General features: G+C 41.1%; 2 protein-coding genes across 4 annotated transcripts in view; both read left to right on the top strand.

Annotated features, from left to right (window-relative positions):
• The first annotated feature begins 397 nt into the window (after window positions 1-397).
• paqr9 (progestin and adipoQ receptor family member 9) lies at window positions 398-4,399 on the top strand. The gene has a single exon (XM_037480466.2). It carries the CDS (start codon window positions 1,153-1,155, stop codon window positions 2,425-2,427), a length of 1,275 nt encoding a protein of 424 aa, XP_037336363.1. The 5' UTR covers window positions 398-1,152; the 3' UTR covers window positions 2,428-4,399.
• Window positions 4,400-8,981: 4,582 nt separating this feature from the next.
• Window positions 8,982-27,085, top strand: part of ank2b (ankyrin 2b, neuronal) — a 93,521-nt gene continuing 75,417 nt past the window's right edge. Inside the window, exon 1 of one of the 3 annotated variants that reach the window (XM_062562046.1) lies at window positions 8,982-9,058. In XM_062562046.1, coding sequence (XP_062418030.1) covers window positions 9,020-9,058 — 39 coding nt within the window. In that variant the 5' untranslated portion in view covers window positions 8,982-9,019. Of the gene's footprint in view, window positions 9,059-9,914; window positions 10,144-25,093; window positions 25,689-27,085 lie in introns of those variants that run through there. The other 2 variants (XM_062562042.1, XM_062562036.1) reach the window with 2 other exon arrangements.

The raw sequence follows: 27,085 nt of genomic DNA, 5'->3' as shown, positions 1-27,085 counted from the left end.
GAAATTATACAATATCCTTGCTATATAAAACGTTCAAATTATACCTCTTCTTTATTTCAACAGTGGGGCTTAAAACAAATTAGGTTTAATTGTATACTCCTATTTTGAATATCTTTTTGAATACCATACTTCCAACAACCACATTCATGGTGAGTTATTATTGCAGTATAGATATGGTTTTTGTCACATCCTGCATTACTAAGTGGTCTACAGTTACGGCCTACATTTTGCGTTGACAATACTGCAGGAATGCAATTACAGCTCATTTGAATTTTGGGTTTATTATCTTCTATGTTACTTGAAACGAAAAGTGTGACATGTGAATGTTTCATAACCTTTGAGTTTTATTCTCAAGCATACAACCGGAAGTGTTTTTTTCCGCATGCGTAACTCTGGTTCCTTTTAAATAGGCTCCGGTTCTCCTCGGTGTTTTACCGAAGTGCCAGTTGGCGTCCGACTAACAGTGTCAAAGACTCGCGGCCGGCTGCTGACTTTCACATCATCTTTTTAAACCTGCGTTGGAGGACCGAAAACCCGGCACACTTTGACATTTTGCCTTTCGGACCCGCGGGATTTCTAATTGCCTGCAGCGCTCTGCATTGCAACGGAATGAGAGCTAAATGCAGTGGAAGTCGGACGTAGACCGGGATCAACACAAGGAGGCGAAGCCGGCTGCAGCCCGTACGGTGCCGGACGCCGGCGTGACCTACTTTCCGCGGAGCTTAACGGACGTGTCTTCAACGCATCTCGGCGGCCGTGTGGATGCATTGGACAGTAACTGACGAGTTGTTCAGCCGCATAACACAGCAGTGAGCGGCCTTCGTTTAAACGCGCCGCTTCAGAACTCTCCACGAGCCACGTAAGTCAAACGTGTGCAGGCAAAACCGTCTACGCATATAATGGGAACTAAAATATAATGCACGCCGGATGTTTGTTCTGGCTATTACAACGCTGGTGGTTTTCCAAAAGGAAAAAATGAACCAAGCAGTTAACCAAAGTATTCTGGATACTACACTCTGCCCTGCCATTTTCGCTCAGTACACACCAGCTCTGCTCTTTGGATAAGTCCACAGCTCTCGAAGGTCAAAAGAAGTGCAGTGCTGAGCCGGCGTGGCCTGCGGATGTCTTATCTACTCACGAGCAAGGCACTGTATGGTGATCACTTACTATGCTGTGATTAAAGAAAAAATACCCAGCAATAAACACTCTAGGTACTGCTTGAATAGACGGATTCAAGATACATTTTTGACTGACAATAAACTGAACATTATGGTTCTGAACTGTGGCCAACCATTACCTCTTCTGAGCCATACGGATGTGCCAGCGCGTGTCTTAGAAAACTACATCCTGACTGGCTACCGGTTCCCAAACTACAGTCTAAGGGATTGCTTACTATCGGCAATCAGGCCCACCAATGAAACAGGCAACTTTTGGACACACTTCCTCCCACTTTTTATTTTTTTTTACTACTTTGTGGAGGTGTTTGATTGGGAAGGTGCGCCACATGGTGCCGCCCCATTCTTCTATCCGTTATGGAACTACTTCATCGGGGTGTTCTGTCTGTTAATGGCGAGCAGCATGGCCCACCTGCTCAACTCAATGTCCTTGGTGGTAAGAGAAGTCTGCTTCTTTGTGGATTACGGCACTATCAGTTCATACACTGTTGGTTCATCGTTGGCATACTACTACTACATCCACCCTCGGGCAGGAATAAAACATACAGAAGGCCAAAATGGCTACCATATGGACACGAAAATTGAACCTGCAAGCCTTATATCATTTTATGTGATCCCAGATTTCTGTGTGTTCTTTGAGACTTTATACATCCCAGCCGCATGCGTTGTAGCAATCTTTTGCGTCTTATCTTGCTGCAACACTCGGCACAGATGGAGGCGTCATCGATATGTCATCCGAACCTTTGTTTTTCTCCTTCCGTTCCTCATTTCCTCCACGCCAGTCTTCTACCGCCTCCTCACCAGATCGCCTTACTCTGCCACCTCCTCTTCTTTTGAAACTTCCACCTCCACGGCCGGCTTCTTCTATCGCCACTGCTTCTGGCTGCTGGTGTCAGCCGTCTTCAATATCAGCAAGTTCCCAGAGCGGCTATTTCCAGGCAGCTTCGACATCTGGGGGCACAGTCACCAGTGGTTCCACTGTTGCACATTTTTGTCCATCCTCGACGAACTTAACATGATCAAAACCGAGGTGAGGGCTATCCTGCTCAGCCAGACTCTGCTGCTGCCACCTGCCATCCTCTCCCGCCTACCAGGACCTACCATAGCTTCCACCTACGGGGTGATGCTACTCCTCCAGACCACCATCGTCTCCATCATCGTGTGGTTCTCCTGGCATGCTAACAGGATTTACGGACCTGAGAGAGACGAGCTTGCAAAGGAACACTCCAAGAAACCCCTAAAAGGCCACTGATCACAAAGACTTCTATTTTGTCCTCTATAATACCAACTGTGAAGGATCATTTGCAAATGCACAGCCATGCCACCAAGCACAATATTATTTTCCTCATATGTTCCCAGCTCTTGAACAGTTTCATTTCAAGCTTTTATGGGCATTGATCTGGGACAATTTGAAGGGATTATACTCTGAGCTCACCACAGGGTGGCTGTCTGGTCGAGTGGATATTGACCTTGCTAGTTATTTCCAGTTCTGAGCTCATCCAGCATGTCAATACAAGATGTCTGAGCAGTGGAGATAATAATTACTTCCAAGGCCCGTACACTTCAGATCAATCTAGAATTTAGCTAATGTGGCTTAAAAGCGTGAGTATTTGCAGAAGTTGCTGATGTACGTCTGTGGTCAAATATTTCCTACTGTTCCACTTCCCCTTTACTCTGACCTTATACAACATCTATTGAAAAGTGTCTATGCCCCCCCTCCCCTGAAATGACCTCCCCTCCAGAAAAGTCTGGAATTAAAAAATGTATGTATGTATAAAATGTTAAAAAATATATATATATATATTTAAGAAACAAAAACAAATCTCCGCCCCCAGGAGGAGGGGGTAGTAGTATGACTGGTCGCCTGACCCCACCCCCCCTGAAGTTGTAAACCTAGGGGAAACACTGGCTTCTATTTCTCTTGACACTCACAAGTTTCATTTCCTCTTTCCAAGGGACCCTTGAAACAGCAAGTGTCTTGGCCTGCCTTGATACTGCAATAGAAATAGCTCAGAGCTCATATCACTCCTTCAGTAAAGCCTTGTACCTTTACATTTTGTTCGGTTCCTCATAAAATGTGTTTTCACAGTTTAAATTACTCTAGTTCAGATTATATATCATCAAAATATATATATTCAAGCTAAAGCCATATTTTGGAAAGTAGGTATTTAAAATACAACTAACGATATGCTAATGGCCAGTTAAAGAACTCAAAAAGAAAAGTAACTATATTGTCCAACCAAGGGGTTGCAGTTAAATATGTTCCTTGGTATTGCTAATTGGCGATCTTTGCTTACAAAGTTTTCCGTTGGCTCCCACGGGAAACTGCATTCATGGTGACCTGGTGTGATTTTTTTTTTTTTCCAATAGCTTGGCAACTGGTGGATCGCGATCGACAGATTAGCCACCACAAGTCTAAACCATACTTGTTTCCATGTACTTGTTACCAATGGAATGCATTCCCAGCTGATCAATGAATCAAAATTCGACCTGAACAAGACACTTGTTGTATACCCGAGCCAGAGGAAAGGATTTCTACAGAGAATTACTTATTCCTCTCTTCTCGGTTAATTTACACACTGAAAATGGGCCGTGACTATCAGCGCTCTGAAAGGTTTCCTCTGTTTCTTTCCGTGTTTTATGCGTACGCGTTTCTGTCGTGTTGCAGCTTTAAGCTAAAAGCTTTAGCTTTTAATTCACACATTGCATTGATACGTTGAACTTATGTTGGTCAATGTCGGATATGTAAAATGTTTCTATTACCACTGTTAAAAAAGGATCAGATTTTGGAGGGTGTGTCAAAATCATGCTGTTATGGTGCACCTCAAACTTTTAGCAAAACTACTCAAAATGTTCCTTTTAATAGAGCATTGCAGTAGTGTATTATTTCAGGTGTAAATTGTGCTTCTAATAAATGGCGGACAATGCATGCAGTATTACCATGAGAAGAAACATCGTTGAGTTATGGATCTTGTCCTGTCCTGTGTTCGAATTTATCAATATTAACTTTAATTATTATTAATCAATGAAAAGTGCACACTGCTGTATCTAACCCAGTCAAGTACTTAGGGTTGACTGAGGAACAACACAAATCTATTTAAGTATATACACATGCATTTAAATTATACATTACAAGAGGATGATTATCAAATCTGTTCAATTCATAAGTGAAATGTCTATAATATTTTTGATTGACTTTATTGAATAAATTAAGCAGAGAATTATCAGTGTGGTAATTGTTTTTTTTCACCTTGTCTTGTTGTCATTTTGTTCTCAGGTAAGTACACTTTCAAACAAGGAGGTAAAGATCTCTGTATTTGTATGGCAATTAACTCAAGAATTTATGCTAAATAGGTAAATGTATCATAAATATAGGAGAAAATGGTGAAGTGATAACAAGAACGCAAACTGCATCTCAACTTGTTGGTGTTGGGGGAAAACAAACATAAGTAGAAAATGCTTGTGAGCAACAATTACACTCACTATATTCACCAAAGTGTCTGGAATACTTTCAAAGCAGCATTTCAAGTTGGGAATCAACACTAAAAATAGTTCTCAACAATTCACTGAATTTATCAAATGCAAATTTTGTGTATTTTTAAAATGTTCTGGGTTGAAGTGGATGTGGCCCTCCTAGGTAATTTTATTATTGCAAAAATTAACCCTCCTGTTACCATTGGGGTCAATTTGACCCCAGCGATTTAAACACCCAGAACATGATTATAATTATATTTTTCCCCCAGGTTTATGTATTAGTTTGCTAGTTTGTTGACTACATAGATAGCACATTTAATTTTTTTAAAAGACACCCACCCCCTTAAACATCCGGAAATACCTGTTAAGCGACTATGGAGAAATATGCAGATGAGAATAAAATGTCACTGATTGACATACCATTTAAAAGAGATCATTTTTATAATATATTATATATTTATAATATAATATATTTCCAGTGTCAGCAGCCTAAGGGCTTGTTGTTGCTTCGCCTTTGGACTTGTACATTCCTGCCATAAAGAGCAACCCAATGTGGGCCTGCAGGTCGGTCACATCCAAGTCTTTCCAACACTCCCCGTACACCCTTGGCCTGCCCTCTAAATTTGGAACCATTTTGGCAACCAACCTAGCTGGAGATGCTGCACATAATGCGCGGATGAGTATGAGTAGAGACTTGGACAGCCGTCCGTTGTGACACCTGTGAGTCGGTCCCATCTCAGACCCAGTGGGTTCATGCATTCATCTACCTCCGTGAATAGATCGCTCCCTGCCGTTGTCTCTTTCATTGAGCGCAATGCTGCCAGCTTCTCCGTGATCTTAAAGACCAGTTGTGGGGAAACCTGATGGCCTTTATTACAGCCTCTTAAACGATAGACGATAAAGATAGTAAAAAAACGATAGAGTAGTAGGTGGGAAAAAATGAAGGAACTATTTTTTTTTTTCTTTATTATTGTTATGTCTATTTCTTTTTATTATTTTTTTATGCATGTGCATATCTACCAATGGATATGTGCCTATATGTGTATGTATATTGAGGATAATGGATGGTTGATTTTTTAAATATAAATCTAAAAATCAATAAAAATGTTGATCACAAAAAAACAAAGGAAACTCAGCCATGAACTTCCTAAGTACAAACACTTTATTAAATGTCCAACCAGAAAGGAGGACACGCCGGATCACCTGACCACACCAGCTCAATACCCGCTCAATACCCCCTTGAAAAAATATATGGGGAAATGTATTCATTTGGACCCCCCCCAATGTCTAAACCACGTTTACGCCCTTGTGTTGGAGGGATACTGCTCGCCAATTGTCATACCACTAAATGGGCGCGTTGGGAGACTCCAGACTCGCCCTGAAGAGAGCGCAGCGTAGGGTGCCGAAGGGTTGGCCCAAAATCTCATTGTCTTTTAGGGCGCTGAAATTATATTGTCAATCATTAACTTGATTAGTGATTGGCTAACTGCTTCGTAGACCCTCCACCTTTGGAACCTGGCCCAAGCTGATACATGCAGATAAGCGGAGAGGAGCACGTGCAGGAAAAGCATATATTTTGCGCAGATATCTTAATTAAAAAATATGAATCGCTATATAATCCACGTTTCAAAAACACAATTACACAAATCTTGAGTATTTCTCCATTTTTATTTTTAAATGTTTTCCCCCCATCACTCAAGGTGGGGCCGCGCGCCATTGCCCTCAATGGACCAGCCGCCACTGCTACTGACCATTAGGGGAGTAACTCCTCTAGTGGCACAAATAAGTCTGATTTATTTGGGAGAAAAAACAAAAACTGTTGCGAGATACTTCCGCCACAAGTTAAAAACATACAGTAACAAGGTTGTTCATTTCCATCTTCATGATCTTCTTTTAACCTTAGCGTTGGATGTTCCATTTTCAACGGGCCAGTTGGTTTCCAGAAATTTACACTGCCAAAACTATTCTGGAGACATTAACTTTAAATAGGCTCTGTATTAAATCTTTAACATGTATTCTAACAGTTTAAAATAATACGTTCATCTTATTCATACAATTCAGTAGATTAATTAATATATATAAATACATATACAAATTTCTCTCAAATGGATATTTTAAAGAGTTCGGGCTGTGTCTTGAAGGGATACTGTTCCTTGTAATGTTGTTACAACGGCGCATTGCAAGATTAGCCGTGACGATAGCGCAGCGTAGGTTTTGGCGAAACGCTAGCCCAAAGCTGAATGTATTTAAGGACACTGAAATGATAATCAGTGATTGGCTAAACTGCTTCTTAAACCCGCCTCTTTTGTGTCCAGCTGAGACTCTCAGGACATTTTTTACAGACCTGTTAATTTACAAATATTACTGGTATATTCCATGTTTCAAAAACACAAATCCATAAGTATTGGCTATTTGTCAAATTTATTTTTACAATTTATTTTTGTTATATTATTTAAATTTTATTATGGCTCAAGGTGGGGCCACTGCCTCCACGTAATGGAGGACTTTCCATACTTTAGAGACTCCCCGGCTGAACGTAAACTCTAAAATGTATATATTGCCAGATACAGTCAGTGAGAACACTGAACAACATATTTGGCTTTGTCTCTGCATCTGCTGCGTGGCAACTTTACACTTGTGTAAAACTCTATTTCTAACCACGACATGCACAGGACACTGAGCTTTAAAATGTGTTTGCAACTTCCCCTGGAAAGTATTTTGCTAAAAGTTGAATCTGTCTGCGTCATCAGTAACATCTGCGTGTTTGGCAGAATGGTTTCAGATGTTACAGGGTCAGGCTATGGATCAGCCTGTTCGCCCAATCAATCCCTCATCATTGCTTTTTTTAGCAGCCATCCTGTCCAGCTCATCAGCAGCTGCCAATAGCCTCATTAGAGCCTATAGCTGATAGAGTTGCTCTCTGCCTCATTCGCTTAGCGTGTGTTGGTGTATTCTCATACAAGAGTCTGCATTTATTTTTGCAAAAGAAAATCTAGAGTTGTCAACACAATTAGTATTTGCTTTACATATTGTAGTTGTAAACTTGTTTGATCTTGCATAGGTATGCTTGTTTTTATTTTATGTTAAAAATGTATGAATTAATTTAATAATTAACAAAAAAATATTAATTTCTATCTTTATTTAAAAAGCGTTAAACAAAAATGCGAAAAAGTGACATAATACAAAACATAAAATTTGAGCTGGTGTGCAGGGTAAAACAACAAGACACACTGGCACAGGACAAGGGGCGACGCAGACTACAAGTACACATGAGGGAGTTGTGGGAACAGGTGGACACAATCAGGAATCAGGGGAGACAATCAGACTGGTGACACACGAGGAAGGGCAAGGGACCTGAAACGAGAGGGAGTTAATTTCCCAAAAAAAACAGGAGGTCAAAAAACAACTGTGGAGACAGGACAAAAACGCAACTTGACATACAGGTGTGACACCTTTGTTAATATTGAACAATAGCTATTCTAGTTTGTCTTTCTAAATCATTAAACACAAAAGCTGACGACATTGCATTTACAATGATGTAAACATGCTGTCGATACTCTTAAGGTTTAACATTTTTCTTATAGAATGAACATAATCACAAGTATCCATGGCAAATGCCATTGATGAATGAAATGTGATGGCAATCTGGTAGATATATTGAAGGGCTCAATATAACCGTACAAACAAACCTTTTTGGGCCAAACCTTTGAAAGTAGGGGATTAGCTGATTGACACCACCCCTACACACCCCCTTGCACTCTCAGGTCTAATGGCTTAGGTCTTACCTCTTATATGCCTTAAGACCCGTGATGATTGAGCTTTTGAGGCAGTAGCTCCTAACTGTGGAATACTCTGCCTGCATCCTTACGCGTCTGTATACGTATTGACTCAACAAATCAAAACGCACTTTGTTTAAACTGCCGTTTTTGACATTTACGTCCTACTCCTGCTTTTTAATTTCTATGTCTATTATTTATTGGCCCCTTTTGGTCACACTGTGTTTTTCTCTTTATTTTGAATTCTTGCCCTGTAAAGTACAAAAATACTTCCAGATAACATAAAGGTTTTATTTGCAGAAAAAATGGTATCATCAAACAAAGATACAAACAAATAAACCTAATTAGTTAAACTTAACATAAATTACTAAACTCAACATAACATGATCGATCACGTCCACACCGATATTCCTCCCTCTACCTTTTATAGCGCCGTCCATCAACCAGCTCTAGGTCGCACCATGCGTACAGGTGACACCCAATACGACAGACTCCCCCCGTATACTTGGTTGGACCCGATGATGACACTGCTGACATCATCCCCTAAATAGTAGGCCTTACTGCCTGCATTCCACATTAGCATAGTCAGCAGGTATGCTAGAGGCTAAGTACCTGAGACACAAAACTACAATGGTGAGTTGTCACCCACTTTGTCACATCTTCCTTTAGGTGTGTGTGTGTGTGTGTGTGTGTGTGTGTGTGTGTGTGTGTGTGTGTGTGTGTGTGTGTGTGTGTGTGTGTGTGTGTGTGTGTGTGTGTGTGTGTGTGTGTGTGTGTGTGAGAGAGAGAGAGAGACTGGGAGCCAGGGGCCATCATTAAGCAAATCAATGCCCTTTCATAGGAACCCATGAAGCTGTGTGTGCGGGTGTGTATGTTCACATGTGTTTGTGTGTGGGGGGGGGGGGGGTACACATGAATTTAAGTCCTGGATGCCTTCAGACAACGAAGACTGACAAGGCGCAGTGGATTTGTGTTTCTGGGTGTGTAATCCTTTCTGAGTTTATTAACGGGATCTGGAGAAGCGCCATAAACACTGTATTCTGTTTCACATATGTGCCACAAAAGTATCATTGTATTGCTTAATTAAGATAGTATTGGAGTAAAGAATTTTTTTCCTCCCCAACTCCCAACAGTTGGTGAATTTACTAGTTTTTTAATTTTTTAATTCCTTCATATTCCTTTATCAGAGAACTATTTGATCACTTGTTTGACTCGTATCCTATCACTTAATTCAGTAAGTCTTGTATATTCTATCCTGCTTTTAATGCTTAAAAAAAATCCAGGATATGCAAGAAAAAATCAAAGCTGCTGACTGAAACACACACATGCAGTTGGGTGTGTTTGTCTGCGCGTTCATGCGTATGTGTGGAGACTACTGTGGCGACAGCTGCTGCCATGGCAACACCATTGTGCTCCCTCCCCGCCTCCTTTTCTCCTCCCTCTGGGCAACCCCCACTCCCACCCACCCCCTTGCTCAGTGCTTCACAACAGCCAGAGAGTGAGGACCAGAGAGAACGGTTTTCTAGTTTTGTTTCACTGAGGAAGGGAGAGGAACGAGGCAGGTGGATATAGAGGCGGAGAACCCAAAGAGGAGGAAATAAACATAGAAAAGTGTTTGTTTGACGGAGCGAATGAGTGACGACAACCACTCCCACTTCAGGCTGGACCCCAGCGATCGCCTCAATGGGCTGGGTCAGAGAAGAAAGAGACCCAAGAAGGTAAATTATAGATGGCCAGCCACATGGTTCAGAGAGTATGACAATTGCTTGAGAGCAGCAGCTTGGATTAGCGGAGTTGGAGAACAGTGGTGGATGTGAGTGTTTGTGATTTCTTCTTCTGGCCAGAAATGTATTCTGTGTCAAGGAGTGGTCTTTTTGTGGCTCATTTTCCTTTTTGCTCTCCATCCCTGGAGTAAAGCTACTTCCTAGAGAGCTGTGCGCTCCCTCTGCTGATTCCAACTCTTTTCCTCAGATGTATTACTCCTTCACCCTCCCTCATCTTGTGTTGTTGTGTTGAACACCTCAGAGGGCTGAGTAGTATGAGGAGGCTGACAGGGTGGGTCCCGGGTCTGCTCACTCTTTGTGTGTCTGTGATTGCTTTACACTCGGATCACATTCGCTCTCAGGACATTTTTGGTTAGCCTCATCATAGGATTTCTTTATTGATCCATGACACATTATTAGTGCTTGTTCTTGGACCAAGAACTAGCGCTAAGCTGGAAATTATATTAAGTGACCCGTATATAAAATTTTAGTATGTATTACAGGTTTATGTAAAAAATTTAAATCAATAGTGGACAATATCTTTTTACTGTTTACTGGTTTATAGTTTTGTCATTTGACTAATTTTGTTTCTTTACAGCATAAATGTTCACCAAGTTGCTTAATATACATCAAAATGTAGAATAAGAATAAATGCTTCAAGGAAGCTAAAACCACTTGGTTATGGCTGAGATGGGTGATTGTTATCAAAACAAAAGCCCAACCCTCCATCTTTTAGCTAAAGGGCAATAGACCTTTTTCACAAAAACTGGAAATGCGTAATCAATGTGAAAGTGGACTTCCTGTCAAGCGTCAAAACATCAGGAGAAAATGAAACTTCGCTCGCAGATTTACCCACAATTACATTTGCTGATGTTGCTGGTGGAGGAAATCTAAATAAATGGTACACATTTTTCCATAAGGAATTTGTCCATCAAGTCTACTTAAGTGAGAGCGATCAGGCTAACTGTGAGCTACTGAACTGCTAACTAGAATGCTAAATCATTAGCGTTTCCACTTAATTTCGACATAATTTAAGTAGAGTATAGAGGATATGGGATACCTAAATAAAGCATTATAGTCTGCATTTAATTAAGCATTGTGGTATAAATTTGTTCTGTATGGTTATTTAAGTGAACGTCTTGGGTGTAGCGACAATAATGTTAAAGCCAAATACAGACGTCAACAGCTGCCGTTTTTGGCACCGCTCAAACACAGGCTCTTTCTTTCCTTTTAGGGGGGAAACCGTTCCAAGGAAAAAGACTAGAGCAAATATGTCAAACTTGCGTCCGGTGCGGCCAGCCGCCGGTGTCCGGCTACCCGCCTTCAGCGGACCGTGCTGTTTGGCGGTCTGATTGCTAGCGCCACCCTCCCGTCAGCCGTTCGCTCGAAGTGGGCAGTATCTGGCCCGAACCTAAAATTAGTTTGACACCCCTGGGCTAGGACAGATTCTGGTTTCAAGTGGCAAACAGTGATCCCTAAAATATAGTCATCTAAGGTAAAGTGTCTGCTGCAGGCACAAGTGCTCCCATAGACATAAGTGCTCCCCTTTTGAATGCTAAAGTTGGGTCCGTCATCCCGCCGGATAGCCTGAATCAATTTTTGTCAAACGTCACCATCAACAGGAAAGGAATCATGATCATCAACAGATTACTCTCTCCTCTACTAAGTGGACTTCGTCATTTCATTTTAAAGGGAATATTTCTTCTTAAATGTGGAAAGAATGTAAGATTACCTGGATGAAGAAAGCTTCAGAAAGAGAAATTTAAATCATCTCAGTTTTGATTAATTTAAATTTTGGCAAAGTATACCCTAATTTAGGAAGTTCCCACTTCTCAATTTTCAGCCGTGCCATTAAAAATGGCCATCAAGTATTTGAACCCCTGCCGATTTTGCAAGTTTGGCCACTTGCAATCTAATGTAGTGTAATGTAATGTAGAAAACTGTATTTTTGAACATTTATGACTTTATTTGCATTTGATGCAGAAAATAAGTATTTGAACCACTAGCAAACAGCAAGAATTCTGGCTCCCAATGACCAGTTATGTGCCCAGGAAACACACAGATTAGTCCTCATTAGGCCTAACAAGGTACACCTGATCTCAATAGGTAATGTGAATAAAAGAAACCTTTCCAAAGAATCATACTTCACACATTCAACCTCACCACCATGGGCAAGACCAAAGAGTTGTCCAAGGACATCAAAGACAAAATTGTAGACCTGCACAAGAATGGAATGGAAAGTTACAAAAGCATCGGAAATCAGCTTGGTTAGAGCCACTCAACTGTTTGTGCAATTATTCGCAAATGGAATCAACATCAAACAACGGTCAATCGCCCTCGGTCTGGGGCTCCATGTAAGATCTCGTCTCGTGCAGTATCTGGGCGCATGTACAGGGCCGTCTGAAGTTTGCTATGAACACCTCAATGATTCCAAGGAGGATTGGGAGAACGTGATGTGGTCAGATGAGACCAAAATCGAGCTCTTTGGCATAAACTCAACTTGCCGCGTTTGGAGGGGGAAGCTTGCTGAGTGTGACTCCAAGAACACCATCCCCACCATCAAGCATCGCAGTGGAAACATCATGCTTTGGGGCTCCTCCTTCCCTCAGCCAGGAAGTTGAAAATCCGTCAAGGGTGGGTCTTCCAGCACAACAATGACCCAAAGCATACGGCCAAGGCAACAAAGAAGTGGCTCAAGAAGAAGAACATTAAGGTCACGGAGTGGCCTATAGCCAGTCTCCGGACCTTAATCCCATAGAAAATCTGTGGAGGGAGCTGAAGCTTCGCGTTGCCAAGTGACAGCCACACAACATGAAGGATTTGGAGAGGATCTGTAAAGAGGACCAAAGTGGACCAAAATCCCTCTTAGGTTGTGTATAAACATGGTGACCAACTACAAGAAACGTCTGACGTCTGTGCTTCCAAATAAGTTTTACTCCACGTATTATCCAAGTATTAAATAAGGTAAATAAGGTTCAAATACTTATTTTCTGCATCAAATGCAAATAAGTCTGAATTTTTTTTGTTTTCATTCGGTTTCTCTCTGTTAAAATATACCTACCATCAGAATTTTAGAACACATATTTCTTTGCAAGTGGCCAAACTTGCGAAATTGGCAGGGGTTCAAATACTTATTTAGTTTCTGTCAAGGTGAGGAAGAGCATGGCCATGAAAATGCAGTTTTTATTTTCTGATGGGAAAAGAAAAGGTTTCAGTGTTGGGCTAATAAGCCCAAGGGGGGCAAGGGGTATGTTTCTGTGGGACAATGTGGGACACTGACTGGCGCAGCGGTGCCCATCCCACGGGTAGACTCACTGATAGTGGTTTACCCATTTCTACCACAAATCACCTTACATGGTATATTAATAATGCCCTATACCCCTAAACATGTGTAATTGCTGTAATATGCTCATTAATAGGCCAACCAACGTGTTTTTTCTTCTTAATAAAGATTCACAATATTTTGAACATTCAATGAATTGACAGATGCACTTACGATTTACTTTAATTTAATTTATTTTTCATTACAATTTATTAACTTTAAATACAAAATGATAGGATTAACAGGAATGGGAGTTTCTGAACTGAAAAAAAAGGAACTTTTAACTCACAACTCCAGAGGCTCACGGAACAAGAAGGGGGAGGAAGGATGGTAAACTTGGTAGTAAAGGCAGGCGCAGAAAAAAAAACTGTTTCCAGTGTCCAACTGTATCCAGTGTTCTGGGGACACCTTTAGGACTCTTTTAGACCTTTTCACCAGCATCTGAATCAAATAAGGAAGAAAGATAAGAGACAGAATTAAAGCAACATTCATTTTTATGATAAGCTTCCAATTACCCATTACCATCACAAGGTAACAACAATACAAAAAGTTGCCAAGATAAATCCAATGCAAAACCATGACATATTTTGACCTAAAAGACTACTGTTTCCTAAAAGTAACACATTCGCACCCCTGTAGACAGTCCAGACATATCTCCTCCAAGACCCATTTGAAATAAATTGTATATATATATATATATATATATATATATATTGTGTATATTAATTAATATACTGAATTGTATGAATAAGATGTCCGTATCATTTTAAACTGTTGGAATACATGTGAAATATTTAACTACAAAGTAATAATGTGTGTTTGATAACTTTTCTTTTTTACTGAAACTGATTGGCTGGCCCTTGCAAAGTAGCTGTTTCATCAAAGCTGTCTTTGATATAATACAGAGCCTATTTAGAGTTAATGTCTCCAGAATAGTTTTGGCAGTGTAAAGTTCTGGAAACCAACTGCACGTTGAAAATGGAACATCCAAACCAAAAATAAAATGCGTGAATATGTTTCATAATGTTATGAAATGACTACTTGGACCCCTTGGCTAAGGTTAAAAGAAGATCATGGAAATGAACAACCTTGCTACTGTATGTTTTTAAGTTGTGGGGGGAAGTATCTCAACAGTTTTTATTTTTTGTCCCAAAAAGTGACTAAATCAGATTTATTTATGCCACCAGAGGAGTCGCTCCCTAATGGTCAGTAGCAGTAGGTCCATGCGCAGTTGTTTCTGACAGACGATAGGCTGGCCGTGTCTTCCGCACAGAAAGATTGCCTTGTTACGCAAGACATTTCACTGTCCTTCCACCCTTTGCTTCTAGGAAGTGAAAATAAAAAGCAGTGCTGTGCTAGGTGGCACTACTAGTATACCTACTTCACAGAGGTGGGAACAAGTCACTGTTAGGCAAGTCACAAGCAAGTCTCAAGTCATTGCCCTCGAGTCCTGAGTCAAGTCGAGTCAAAGACGAAGCAAGTCCCAAGTCGAGTCACAAGTCAAAGCCAACAAGTCTCAAGTCGAGTCACAAGTCGTTCCATTTTAGTTTCGAGTCATTTCGAGTCCTTTTATTATAGTGGGGACGGGGAACCCTGGGTGATGGTGCGCTGCCTCACAGACCTAGACTTCGAAGGGAAGGGTAATGGTGGATCGACTGTGACTGTGTTATAGTACTGTAACGCTCACCCCAATGCTGCAGCGTAAATAAGGAGGCGATGACTGGCTTGCAACTCCGCTGCATTTATTTATATAAAACAACTCAACTTCGGTCACTGTTGGCCGTCACCACGCCGAACGAACACTTCCGCATACACGGCCCCCCAAAACTCGGGTTGTCTCGCGTAACTACAGCTGGTAACAGAGCATAACGTGAACACATGCAACATCTGCATAACTGATTAACTAATAACTTTAACTCAGCTCATTACACTACTTTAAAACGGACGTTGACATAATGTTGGCGAGGATTTCCATCGGAGTCTGAATCCGGGTTCAAAAATCCCGATTTTTGTAACCATGAACGAGCTGTCTCGTTGATACGGTCAAATGGACTGCAGTGATTGGATGTCGTGCAGGCAGCGCGCGCTCTCTGCATACAGGTGGCGCACATTTTTTTGACAGATGCAGATAAACAGAGCAGCGCGGTGGTGTGAAAATGTTTTCCCCCAGTTTTCATGGGAAGTAGCAAGTCTTCTCGAGTCAAAAGGCTCGAGTCCAAGTCAAGTCACGAGTCATCGGTGTTCAAGTCCAAGTCGAGTTGCAAGTCTTTGTACGTTTTGTCGAGTCGAGTCTCAAGTCATCAAATTCATGACTCGAGTCTGACTCGAGTCCAAGTCACATGACTCGAGTCCACACCTCTGCTACTTCATCCAGTTACTAATATATTATCGCTTCCCTATGATTCCAATAATCCAATTAATGATTAATGAAAAACAAGGTGTATGAACTGTCACAGTGTTAACCTTTTAATCTGCTCTGGTGTAACCTTTTAATCTGCTCTGGTGTAATAATTCACAAAAGGTCGACAATAGATAAAAGGAAATGGATGCAAGAGTTGGGTCTTAGTCCTTGTCTATCAATCTTTGACCTCTCCTCAACCCCTCCTGTCTAATATATAATTTGAGTCACACACCAACTCACACACACACACGTGCTCTGCCTACCTTGCAGTGTTGGGAAAGTTCACATGAACTAGTTCAAAGTTCAGTTCACAAATTTTAAAATTAACTAGTTCAGTTCATAGTTCAAACTTCAATATTTGAACTAAGTTCACAGTTTCAACTAGTTCAGTCCTTTTTTTCCATATGTTGCTGCAAGCTATTATTATTCAAAATTATTGCCACAGCCCATATAGAACCACAGCAATTCTTTCATCACTGAAGCTATGCATCAGATTTCATCTTCATATCCCATTTTGAATCCTTATCCAACCAGGGTTTACATTAGCATTGAGGGGACAGCATTTCAGTATTGTTGCTTTAATGTTGCTGTCCATTCACTCCACACTAACAGCAGCTGCAGCGTTCACCCCTACAGTACATTCTCAAACATATATAAACATAGCATCTATTTTATTATACTTCCCATAGCATATATTTTATTATTTTATTATACTTTTATTTTATTTTTATCTTATTGCTGCACTGTGACGTCATTATTGTACTTCTTTTTATTCGTCTTCTGTCATGCACCACCGCCAAGACAATTTCCATGTATGTCCAACATATTATGGCAATAAACGTTTCCTGATTCCTGATTCCTGATGCTGCTTGAATGGTCTTTTTTAAATAAGGAATAAAAACACGACAGTTATCATTAAGGTGCAAATGTTTGCAAAGAAAGGTCAGATTCCTCCTATCCTCACCGACCTTGTCAGTAACTTCATAAAACTCTTTTAAATTATTATACGCCCTCTCTTTGCTACACGCTGCTGTCGCCTCCATGCATTTCTTTTTTTTTTGATGACGCATGCGCGGTGCGACACTGGTGGCTGGTGTTGCCAGATTGGGTGTTTTTTCTGCTACTTATTAAGGCGCGTCCACAGTGTGTTTTCTATAGAAATCTGGCATCCTATTTGAACAACGTTAACGTGAAAGAACGTGCCGTTCATAGACACCAGAATGAACGAGTTCACAGTGACGTTCATCGGGCATTAATACAGTACGTTCAGTTCACGTTCGCCCAAAATATGAACGAGTTCATGAACTATCGTTCAATGAACGCGTTCAGGCACAACACTGCTCTTTGCGTCATTGAACTGTCCTCAATAACACTGAAATACAGAAGTGAGTAGTTTTAAGTGCGGCTTCAGCTCTTCACAATATTACAAAAGAAAACCTTTGTTTTTTTGCAATCCAGACCCCCAACACAGCAACTGGAAATGTGTAATGTGTCCTGGGGGCAGTGCTGAATAATCACATCCCACCCCCCTTAGCCTTAATCTATTATTCAATACCCTATGGAGGACGTGGCTTGTTTTTGGGCCCGTACTATAGATCTGCTTGCGGACCACCTTTTGTATGTTGGATGCATGGTGTTGCATACAAGAGAAAATGTGTGTTGGTGTGTATGTGCGCATACAATATTTGTGTGTGGTTCATGCATGATTCCAGGCTGTTGAGGTATGGTGGGGCCAAATGTCAGCCTCCGTCTGTGGACGTTTGAGTAAAAAAAATTGCTTTAAATTTCTATCATTACAATTAACACCTATTGGATTTAAATACAGTTTTATTTTATGTGGAGTTTAATCATGTTGGGTGGAATTAATAGAAGAAATTCACAATTGTTGAAATATTTATTTAATTATGTTATGTTTAGGTATCAACTTCTTCATACATTTCTTCTATTTAAGCATTTATACATTTGTTTTATTTATTCAAACTTAAGTCATTTTTTGTCCTCCATAGCAATTCATACGGGATTGAATAAAGCAACTTGCAGCATGTCACAGAGGCACGCATGCTGGTGTGACATGTTAAAGAAGAAGAAGAAAACTATCCTTTATTGATCCCCTTGGGGAAATTATTCTCTGCATTTAACCATTGCACACAGTGGGAGTAGTGTGCTGCCAGTAAAGGCGCCCGGGGAGTAGTTAGATGTTGGATGTCTTGCTCAGGGACACGTTGACATGGGACATGGGACATGGAGCAGCTGGGGTTTGAGTCACCAACCCTGCAGTTCCTGGTGCACTCTCTCCACTCCATACTCCACTGTCGCCCCAGAGGGTACAGCATCTAGTGCCTGTGAGCTTTTAGTCACATGTCATGACCATGCCAAAAATGGAGAAACATGGGGTTGTAGATGGCAGGTGGAATGTATTGTTCAACCAACAACCCCAAAAAAACTAAACTCCTGCAAACAAAGCCAAGAGGCTCCTACTCAACCAAGAGAGGGAGGACTTGGCGGACGAGTCTTAAATACCATGGGAAGACCATCCAGGTGCTCCCAGTTGCGCTCACAAGCTCCTCCTACCATGGACCTGCAAGACAAGACATAAGAACAAGCACCAGACCCTATTCCAAACCAAAGTGCTGTCACACCCATTCATCATTTTCTTCTATTCCTATTCTATGGGTTTGCCATTACTGTGTTAGGCTCATTTTGGGAGCATGTCTATTTATTAGCTTGTGTAACAGATGTGAATCAGGCACAAACGAAGACCACTCCAAAGATAGCCTTTTTACTCCACAGAAAACCATTAGTTTGCTGTTTTCTATACATCTCCTAAACCTTCCCGATACAACATTGTCCCAAAAATCATTCTTCCTGTTTTACATTTCTAACAACTATTAGGAAAAGATTGGAATAACTTAAAGTTCTCTTCAAACCCATGAAATAACCCATTTATTGGAACAAACAGCGACACCAAGTGTGGTGGAAGATTTTGCACAGACAATTGTAAAGTAAGAAACAAAGGCTCTGAGTCAAATATGTGTTTCTCCGTTTATTTCCTTGCAAGGGAACAAAGGTCACAACAGCTACGTGCTCTGTAGACCGTCAAGAAACCTCCTTACCCTTAACAGAGCGAGGCAGTTCTTATACCTAAGTTCAGTTATCGGTGGCGTCAACAGAAACCTCGACCACCTTGTTGAGTATCTACAGCCAGGATACTGGGGACATCTAATCCATGTAAGACACGTCAGTTCTTTGACCATGGCCTCGCCCTCCCAACACTTGAAAACAAATCTGGTTATACACATATAAACCACTTTGTTTGGTCTCTACAGCTAGGACGCTGGATTCATCTAATCCATGTGAGACACGTCAGTTCTTATACCATGGCCTTTGCCATCTCAGCACTTGCAATTAATACACTGGTTATACAAATGAAGCATTTAGAAGAGTTACATATATTTTTTCCCTATCATCGACTAAGGTCAAACTGCAAAGAAAGCTTTATAAATCAATGTTGATTTCTGGTCACGCATGGGACACAAACTGAGGTCCCCTGGGTGTAAGTCCTGTGTTTGTTTGAGCCATCGTTTCCTACACTACTTCCTTTTAAGGACTATATTGCTCCTGATTCGGCATTAATTTACTGGTGATTTCTCCTTCTTGGCCCAAGGATGTGGGTTATCTCTAAAATGCATTGATTTCCATTACTATGGTAACTTCGATTGATCTGGCAATTTTGGAAACTGCAACAGTAGCTTTCTACCTCCTTGTGAACTCTGGGCCATTAGAACTTCTGAAAAACCCTCTCCTTTGTTTTCTCTACTCCCAAGTAAGCTCCCAGCAACTGAGTGTAGGCTATTTGCAGGACGGGGAACCAATGGGGTTGAACATGGAGTTGTTTAATGTCTTTGTCCTTACTTCCTACTACCTGGTACAATAGGCTATATTTTACTGCAAAGTGGGATAAGGAAGGGGTTAGCCTGGTTCCCAGCAATGTTCCCTTTAGAACCTGAACTTTGGTTAGTGCATTTCTCAGGGTGGGGTCCCGTAACAATCAGGACTGGGACTGGAATGATCGTAATTACTCCTTCCTCAACATTAAATGTATCCTTAGCAGTGGTCGTTCGCACCTCGGTGGTTCGGGTATTCTTGGCTGTCGTGACGTGAACACAAACTACGGGGAGGGGGTCACTCTGAGCAGGTGAAGAGGACTCCAAGACAGCCTTCTGGACCAGGGTTCCGACACTCCCTGTGTCAAGCAAGGCTTCTACATCCTGGTGATTCACCGTTACGGGACACGTTGGGCGCCGGTTTCTACTTTTCCCCAAAGGGGCAGCAAAGTGGACCTGCGGGCTGCTGCCTCACTGCTGTGGGCATGGGTTCGTCCAGCCTTTCACACTGCCATGAGATATGACCTAATTTTACACAGCGATAACACTGGCAGACAAGAGTTTTTTAAATTATAATGAAGGTTATATGGAATTGTAATATATGATAAGTGAGCATGCAGCAGGTGGTGTTTACTGATTACCTTATCTGTGTGTTCACTCGTTTATGTCACGTTTGTGTCTTTAATGCAGCATTCTGATTCTAGGTCAGTAGAAAAGACTCCTCTATTTTTGTCTAAATAATCCGCTCTAGGAATGCACACACCCTTCATTGTGCACACATGTGTGTGTGTGCGTGTCGGCCGCAGTGTGTTAATACCTCCTGCAGGCTACACACTAATCCACTCAGGGTTGAAAAGGCGGTCCTGAACATACGCCCCCACCCACCTCTCTCCCCATTTCTCTCACACACACAGACATACATTATACGTAGAATCCACTCTTCCATCTTGGCTCCAATGCGCCAATAAACACATTGGACATATTTCCTCCTGGGGTGTGCCTCTTTAGAAGCACCTATGAGCATAGGCATGGTGGTTGGAGCAACAGGCCAGGTAAGCTTGGACTGGCAGGTCATAGCCTCACTATAGAAAACTGGCTTTATGGATTTGTTTTGAGCTCTTGGGCTTCGTTGTTGTTTGTATATCATAGAACTGGGGTCCGTTTCAAGTAGGAAACAATCTGAGTCAAACCCTAAACTCTGAGTTGATTTAACCTGAGATGGGAAACATGGGGATGGGATGGGAATAGCTGTTTAGAGTTGGTTCAATCTACTCTACGCCCCTCCCCTACACACATAGTATTTATTGTGTTGCTGTGTCCCGCTTGGCTCAATCATAAACAGAACTCCTCTCTCCCTCCCTCAGTCATCAGGTTCGCGGGTCTTTTCCAATAAATTAAAAGGATTTCTTCAGCTTCAGGTTTATTTTTTTTACTTTGGTTTGTTGTTCTTAACTAGTAGAGTTCAGGTAAACGTGGGGCTTGTTAAGACGTGGTGCTTAAGAATGCGACTCACGTTGCGTCTCTGCCTGTCGGGTTAGGGTTAGGAGATTTTTTTTTTTCAGTTGGCTCTAACCAGTTTTTTTTTATTTTACTTCACGCACTGACCTACTCTCTCTCTCTCTGTCTTTTTACCGTCTGCTGGCTCTCTTCACGCACTCCGTGTCTGACGTGGACTCGTTGTGTTAAATAACTAAATATTAATATTACAAATTAAGCCACACACACACTTCCCTTCTCTCTCTCATGATCATCAGTGATACAGAATAATGAGTGATAAACATAAATTAACATAAGAATTAAGAAAGAATGCTGTTTTAACCGCAGAAATGCATCAGTACAGTACACTGTTTTTAAGTTCATGTATGATTGGTCATATCACCTGTTAATCAAGCTCCCTGCGAAGGGTCAATTGCATGCTTAAAAAAAGAGCATAACGGTTAAAGCCCAGCCCATTTCAAGACAACCCGACAACTTACGGGGTAAATCCTTCCTACTTCCTGTTAAGCCTCGCCCATTTTCGGGTTCAACAGATACAGATAATGCTGTACTCGCTCATCTCTAATTATTATATTTCTGCCACTTCAATCGCACTTTTGGGGACTTTTATCATATTCAAAAGCTCTTGAATTTTTGCATTCACTTCAGAAGTGCGAACATTTTTGATATTCTTGGGGTCCCTCAATTAGGGGATAAAAAAGTGCCCCCGTAAGTGCTCCCTCTGGGAACATTTTTGCCCACTTTTACCGATTGACTTTGCACACAGGTGCTCTTGGATGTGCTCTACAAAAAAGTCAATTATTGTATAAAAATGCGCCTACCGTTTTATGTCCGCCATTTTGAATTTTGTGAAAAACTCCTGGCCGCTATGTTCTTACAAAATATTCAGCAAAATGATCATTGGCTCAATGCCATCAAGTTATTGAAAGAATGTTGATATCTCATTTTTCATTAAAGTTATGGACCAATGAAGTTTGTAAGGGGTGTGGCCTGGAAAGTAAAAACCTATAACTTCAAAAGTATGAAGATTTTCAAAATCAGGCAACTTCATCCTGATTGATCCATGATCCTCAGATTTTCTTCAAGATGTAAAATGTTATAACTCCAAGTAACATTGATATTTCTGGCTAGAAATGTTAATTTATGATGCTTGTGTAGGCCTAAAAGTATTCCCATGCAGTGATTTTCGAAAAAGTATTCCGCCACCTATTGGCTTAGGTCAATGCAAAATTTCTACAGTTAGATGTCTATCTCCTAGACCTTTAATCTGATCGACTTCAAATCTGTAAATATAAGCCTTAAGACTGTAATGATAGGTCTCTGTGAATATTGGGAGTTTTTGAAAAAACGTTGTTGCTGTGACAACACAGTCTTTGCATTCATGTTCAAGCACCATCTTTTGAGCCATGGCAAACTCAAAAACTCTTAAAGCTCTGTGGGTGTCCTAGGTGATGACCTTTACAGCCTGTTGTGGAGTTTCGGTTCAAAAGTGGGAAAGAATTAAACAATAACAATTAAGAATGAATAACGAAATGACTGCAAATGAATAGTCCCCACAGATCACATTCTCTGACTTGACTGAATGGAGGTGATCCAACCTATTTCAATGACTTTTGATTGTGCAAATACAAGAGAGCCAGTGGCCCAGAGGTTAGCTCAAAGTTTGGGAAGCCGTTGACCCCGGTCAATTCCTGCGTGGTACAATAACATTCTGTAAATTTGTGCAGTTTCCCTGCTTGCAAGGAAAATGACGAGTCTCCTCCCAGGAGTAAACTGGAATTCCACTGTAGACATACACATTTTTCTTTTTTCCTTTAATTCATGTAGATTCAACACGTATTTCCTTACGTGTAGTTCAAGGTGAAAAACGTTTTTAAATTCACAAAACACAGAACTCCCATTCAATATTTAACGCAAATGTATACAAGCAAACACCTGTGATAGTCTGTGCAACGATGCAACCGTGCCACTCCACACTCAAACCATATCCCAAAGCATACTCAAGGGATTGCCACCGCTGCCATGGTTTCCAGTAAAACCCTGTGAATTATCAAGTACAATGAGCGCTACCAGCAGTTGCTTTTATTAACTTTCCTGACTCCACCGCTCTTACCGGCTGACTTTTAGGGTTTTGAATCTTGTCAGTTAACAACCGTGCGGTCGCAAATTGTTCACTACCATCTCCCTCAACACAGTCCGTCTAGCGTTTTTTTGTTTGTTTCAAAATGTCCACTTATCAAGGTTTTTCCTGAAAAAGTAGTCACGCCCTATTTTCTACTTGCTCTGCCTGGATTTCCCCAATTGATTTACCTACCGTCTTTTTTAATCCTTAAACATTTTTTAATGAAAATAAGAATGAACTTGATCCACCATATCTCAGAATATGTAAACGGACTGTATTTACATATTTTACATGACAAATTAATTTGTTGTAGCAGGAACAATGGTGATATTGATGACAAACTCACAATAAATGTACTGAGCATTTGAAAAACATTGAAAGTCTCAAAAAAGTAATCAAAAAAGTAGCATACATTACAAAAACCTTCATACCTAAATTATGTGGTGGTACAATCAATAATTTCCTAAAATTGCCACCAGCCATATGGGATATATTTAATAAACAAAAGGGAAAATATGTTGAAAGGTTTGGTTAGTTTAGCTTGGAAAAAAACCCTGTAAATATCGATGGGGAAAGTCTGGATTTGAAATTCATATTAACATATCATAAGCTGTGGAAGATTTGTTGATTTTCGGTACACAAACATGCATTTCACCCATATGTTTGTCAAGTTTTAACCAAGTTTCAAGTTTTCAGGGAAAGCAAACCTTTCAAGAAACAGTCTGAGATGGAAAAAAATGCTTGAAAAACCTTGAATGAGCGGCAATATTCAATATGTGGAGTTTATAGCCAACTAGCGTTTGAATAATTTCACTAGCCAACTCGTTCTGAATTGTAATGTTAGGTTCAGGCCATGCGATGGGGCCATTGTATAAAAAAGCAAAAAGGGTGAGGCCTTGGAAAAGACCAGCATTTCATGCAATGTCTTTGTAGTATTAAGGAAGGAATTTATTTGGAACTGGATATTTATGTGTGATGGTTCATTGTAGGTGGCCGACTTTGATGTTTATTAAAGGCTGTCTGAATAAAAAAGCTAACAATGCCAGTGAATGCATTTCCACTGCGTTCCCTTGCTGTGCTCCTGCACCAAGAATGTCTAGCTCTAGAAATGCTCATAGCAACACTGGATGTGCTGAATACAACATCAGCATTCAGTATTCAGCAAAATGGAGAGGGATTGTGTCGGGTGATGAATCCGTTTAGTGTTTTTTTTGTCAGTTCTCCTGATATAAGTTGACATACATTGCTTCTGTCCCTACCTACACAGTATAGCTGATGTACATGAAGATATGGCTGAAATATACATGCACCCAGGCTTTAAATATTTTGTTTTTTCTGTATTCATGTGAACATTCCATGTCATGACGCCCTTTCCTTCAAAATGTCCAGTTTCATGCGGTTTTAATATTTTAATTACTTCTAATTGTGTACTTGTGTGTGCGCTTTCTCCGGAACTGTGAAATCTCCCAGTTGCCGACTCGGACCGTACCAATTCAGACCTGCTGATAGGGAATGCTGAAGTCCCCTACCACCCCCCTTTAGCTCCAGAAAAGTGGTACCTCCCTTGAACAGTCACTGAAGCTACCGTATTCCCTCCCACATACAGTTTCCTTTAACTCCTCCCTGACTATAATCCACACACACCCCTCCCCCAGTTTCTGCCTTGAGTGTATTAGGAGTGGAGAAGTCATGTATTTAGAGAGTCCAATTCAGAGGCTTCTCAGGTTTAAAGCATCTGCTGCTTCTTATGTAGCCTGAGCTCTATAAAGAGGGAAGAGCCTCTCTTTCTATTTCTTGCTTCTCTGCCATTCTATTGGTCTGTTGTTTTACCTCTTGGTGATACCGGCCCAGCCCCTCCTCTCTCTTTATTCTCTTCTCAGATGCAGTTACCCGGGCAGCAGGGGTGGGGAGGCTTTACAGACACTCTCTCCATTGGCGAGGGGAGCTGGTGATTCAGAGGACAAGAGGCTATCAGCTCTACCTCAATCCTCAGACTTTCATCTATTTGTGGAGATTTGTCCTTAAAACGAAAGTTGCGGTGAAAGGCTTGTTATCGGGGGCCAGCATCTATACAATAGAGACAAGTGTTTTTAGAGGACTTTGAAGGACTGGTTTTCTTCGTGCGGGAGTGGTGAGAGGGCAGCCATGGCTCACGCCGCAGCTCACATTAAGAAGGCCAGGTCCGAGATGGATCAACCTCCGGATCTGAAGGCTCTGGAGAAAGCCAGAGAGAGAAGGAGGCGATCCCGGGAACGGGCTGAACGCAAGCGCAAGGTACCAGACCGACTCACTGGAACCTATTCATCCCCTCCTGCTTTATGTCATCAACCAGTCTTTGGCTGATTTCTTCATCTCTAGTCATCTCGCTACCAGTCATGCCTCCATCAAAGTCTCACTCCGGCTTTATAAAATGAAGAGGACTTGGATTTCTTTAAAAAAAAACTCTTTAAGTCTTAATCTTTTCCATTTTCACCTGCATCATCATTTTGTGGTATTATTAAGGGGCAACGGACTACTGGAGATCTAAATCATTGAACTGTATACTGTGATCAATGCCAACAGTTCATTGTCACCCGCAGAAAAAGAAGAAACAGGCATCACAGTAAGCTGTGATTCCAGCAGTACATGACAATAAGGATTAGACTTGATCCATGCTCTTGCCAATGCTTGTCCTCATGTCGTCTTGTACAGTGCTAAAGGATTCTCCTCCCTCTCATCTTTCATTTATCATCAAATTACCTCTACATAAGTCACCAATCCCTCAACTAGGGTTTCTATCCCCACGCACAAACCTTCCCAGGGTGGGCACCATTCCATCACACTGAGTCCCACAATCAGATTCCTACAAATACCTATTCTTGTCTCCCTGTAGATGCACCTACGCAGATGTCTCTGGTGCATTGCCAGGCTGCGCAGTGTATGTTTATTCTGCTTGCTCGTGAAAAGACACAGAATCCCACTGATGTGGTTGAATTTGGCACGTGGGCTTCTCAGATATGCTGTACCTTTTTATGGTCATTATTTAATGTATTTGTAAACATGATTGAGTGTGGGATCGCTGTTATTTTTTCTTTGCTGCACATTACAATAAAGCATAGAGGCACTGGATTCACTCGGAGATGTTGCTCTTTTAGGAAAGTTATGTGAGTTGCACAATTTGGTGAATTTTATATGGAGGGAATGTGCATCGCTGTTCTTACTTGTTAAATTAAAAAGTATTAAAAGTATTTTGAATTGTTTGCTTGGATCACTGCATTCTACTGAAAAATGGATTGAAGATGGCATAAGGAACTCCCATTGGGGCAGTAGAACAAGTGAGTGGGGGTGGCGCATCTCAAATATATTCCAAGTTGTCATATTTAACACCTGGAGAGTTGTACTTTCAGTTGTTGGTACGATTTTTAATTGCCAAGCCTGGTGGTTGATGACTATAACTATATTTCCAAACTGTGACATTTAAAGCTGCAAAAATGTTAAACTGATATTTAACTAAATTATCATTCTCACCTTCAAACAATGAGAATGTAGAATATTCATACTCCATAGTAAATGATGTTCAGGTAAATAGCTAAAAGCTCAGTATCAGCTTGATTCAGTATGCCAACATTTTATTATTGGGAAATGGAGGATGACACTAGTATGTATAATATTCTCTATTATCTAACATGGGA

The sequence above is a fragment of the Pungitius pungitius genome, chromosome 1 (assembly GCF_949316345.1).
Source record: "Pungitius pungitius chromosome 1, fPunPun2.1, whole genome shotgun sequence".
NCBI classification, from domain to species: Eukaryota; Metazoa; Chordata; class Actinopteri; order Perciformes; family Gasterosteidae; genus Pungitius; species Pungitius pungitius.
The sequence above is the reverse complement of the archived record's forward strand: the minus strand, read 5'-3'. Positions and strand labels throughout refer to the sequence as shown.

What these genes read in the sequence shown, in the direction of transcription:
- paqr9 (XM_037480466.2), top strand. Translation starts at nt 1,153, where the DNA reads ATGGTGATCACTTACTATGCTGTGATTAAAGAAAAAATACCCAGCAAT.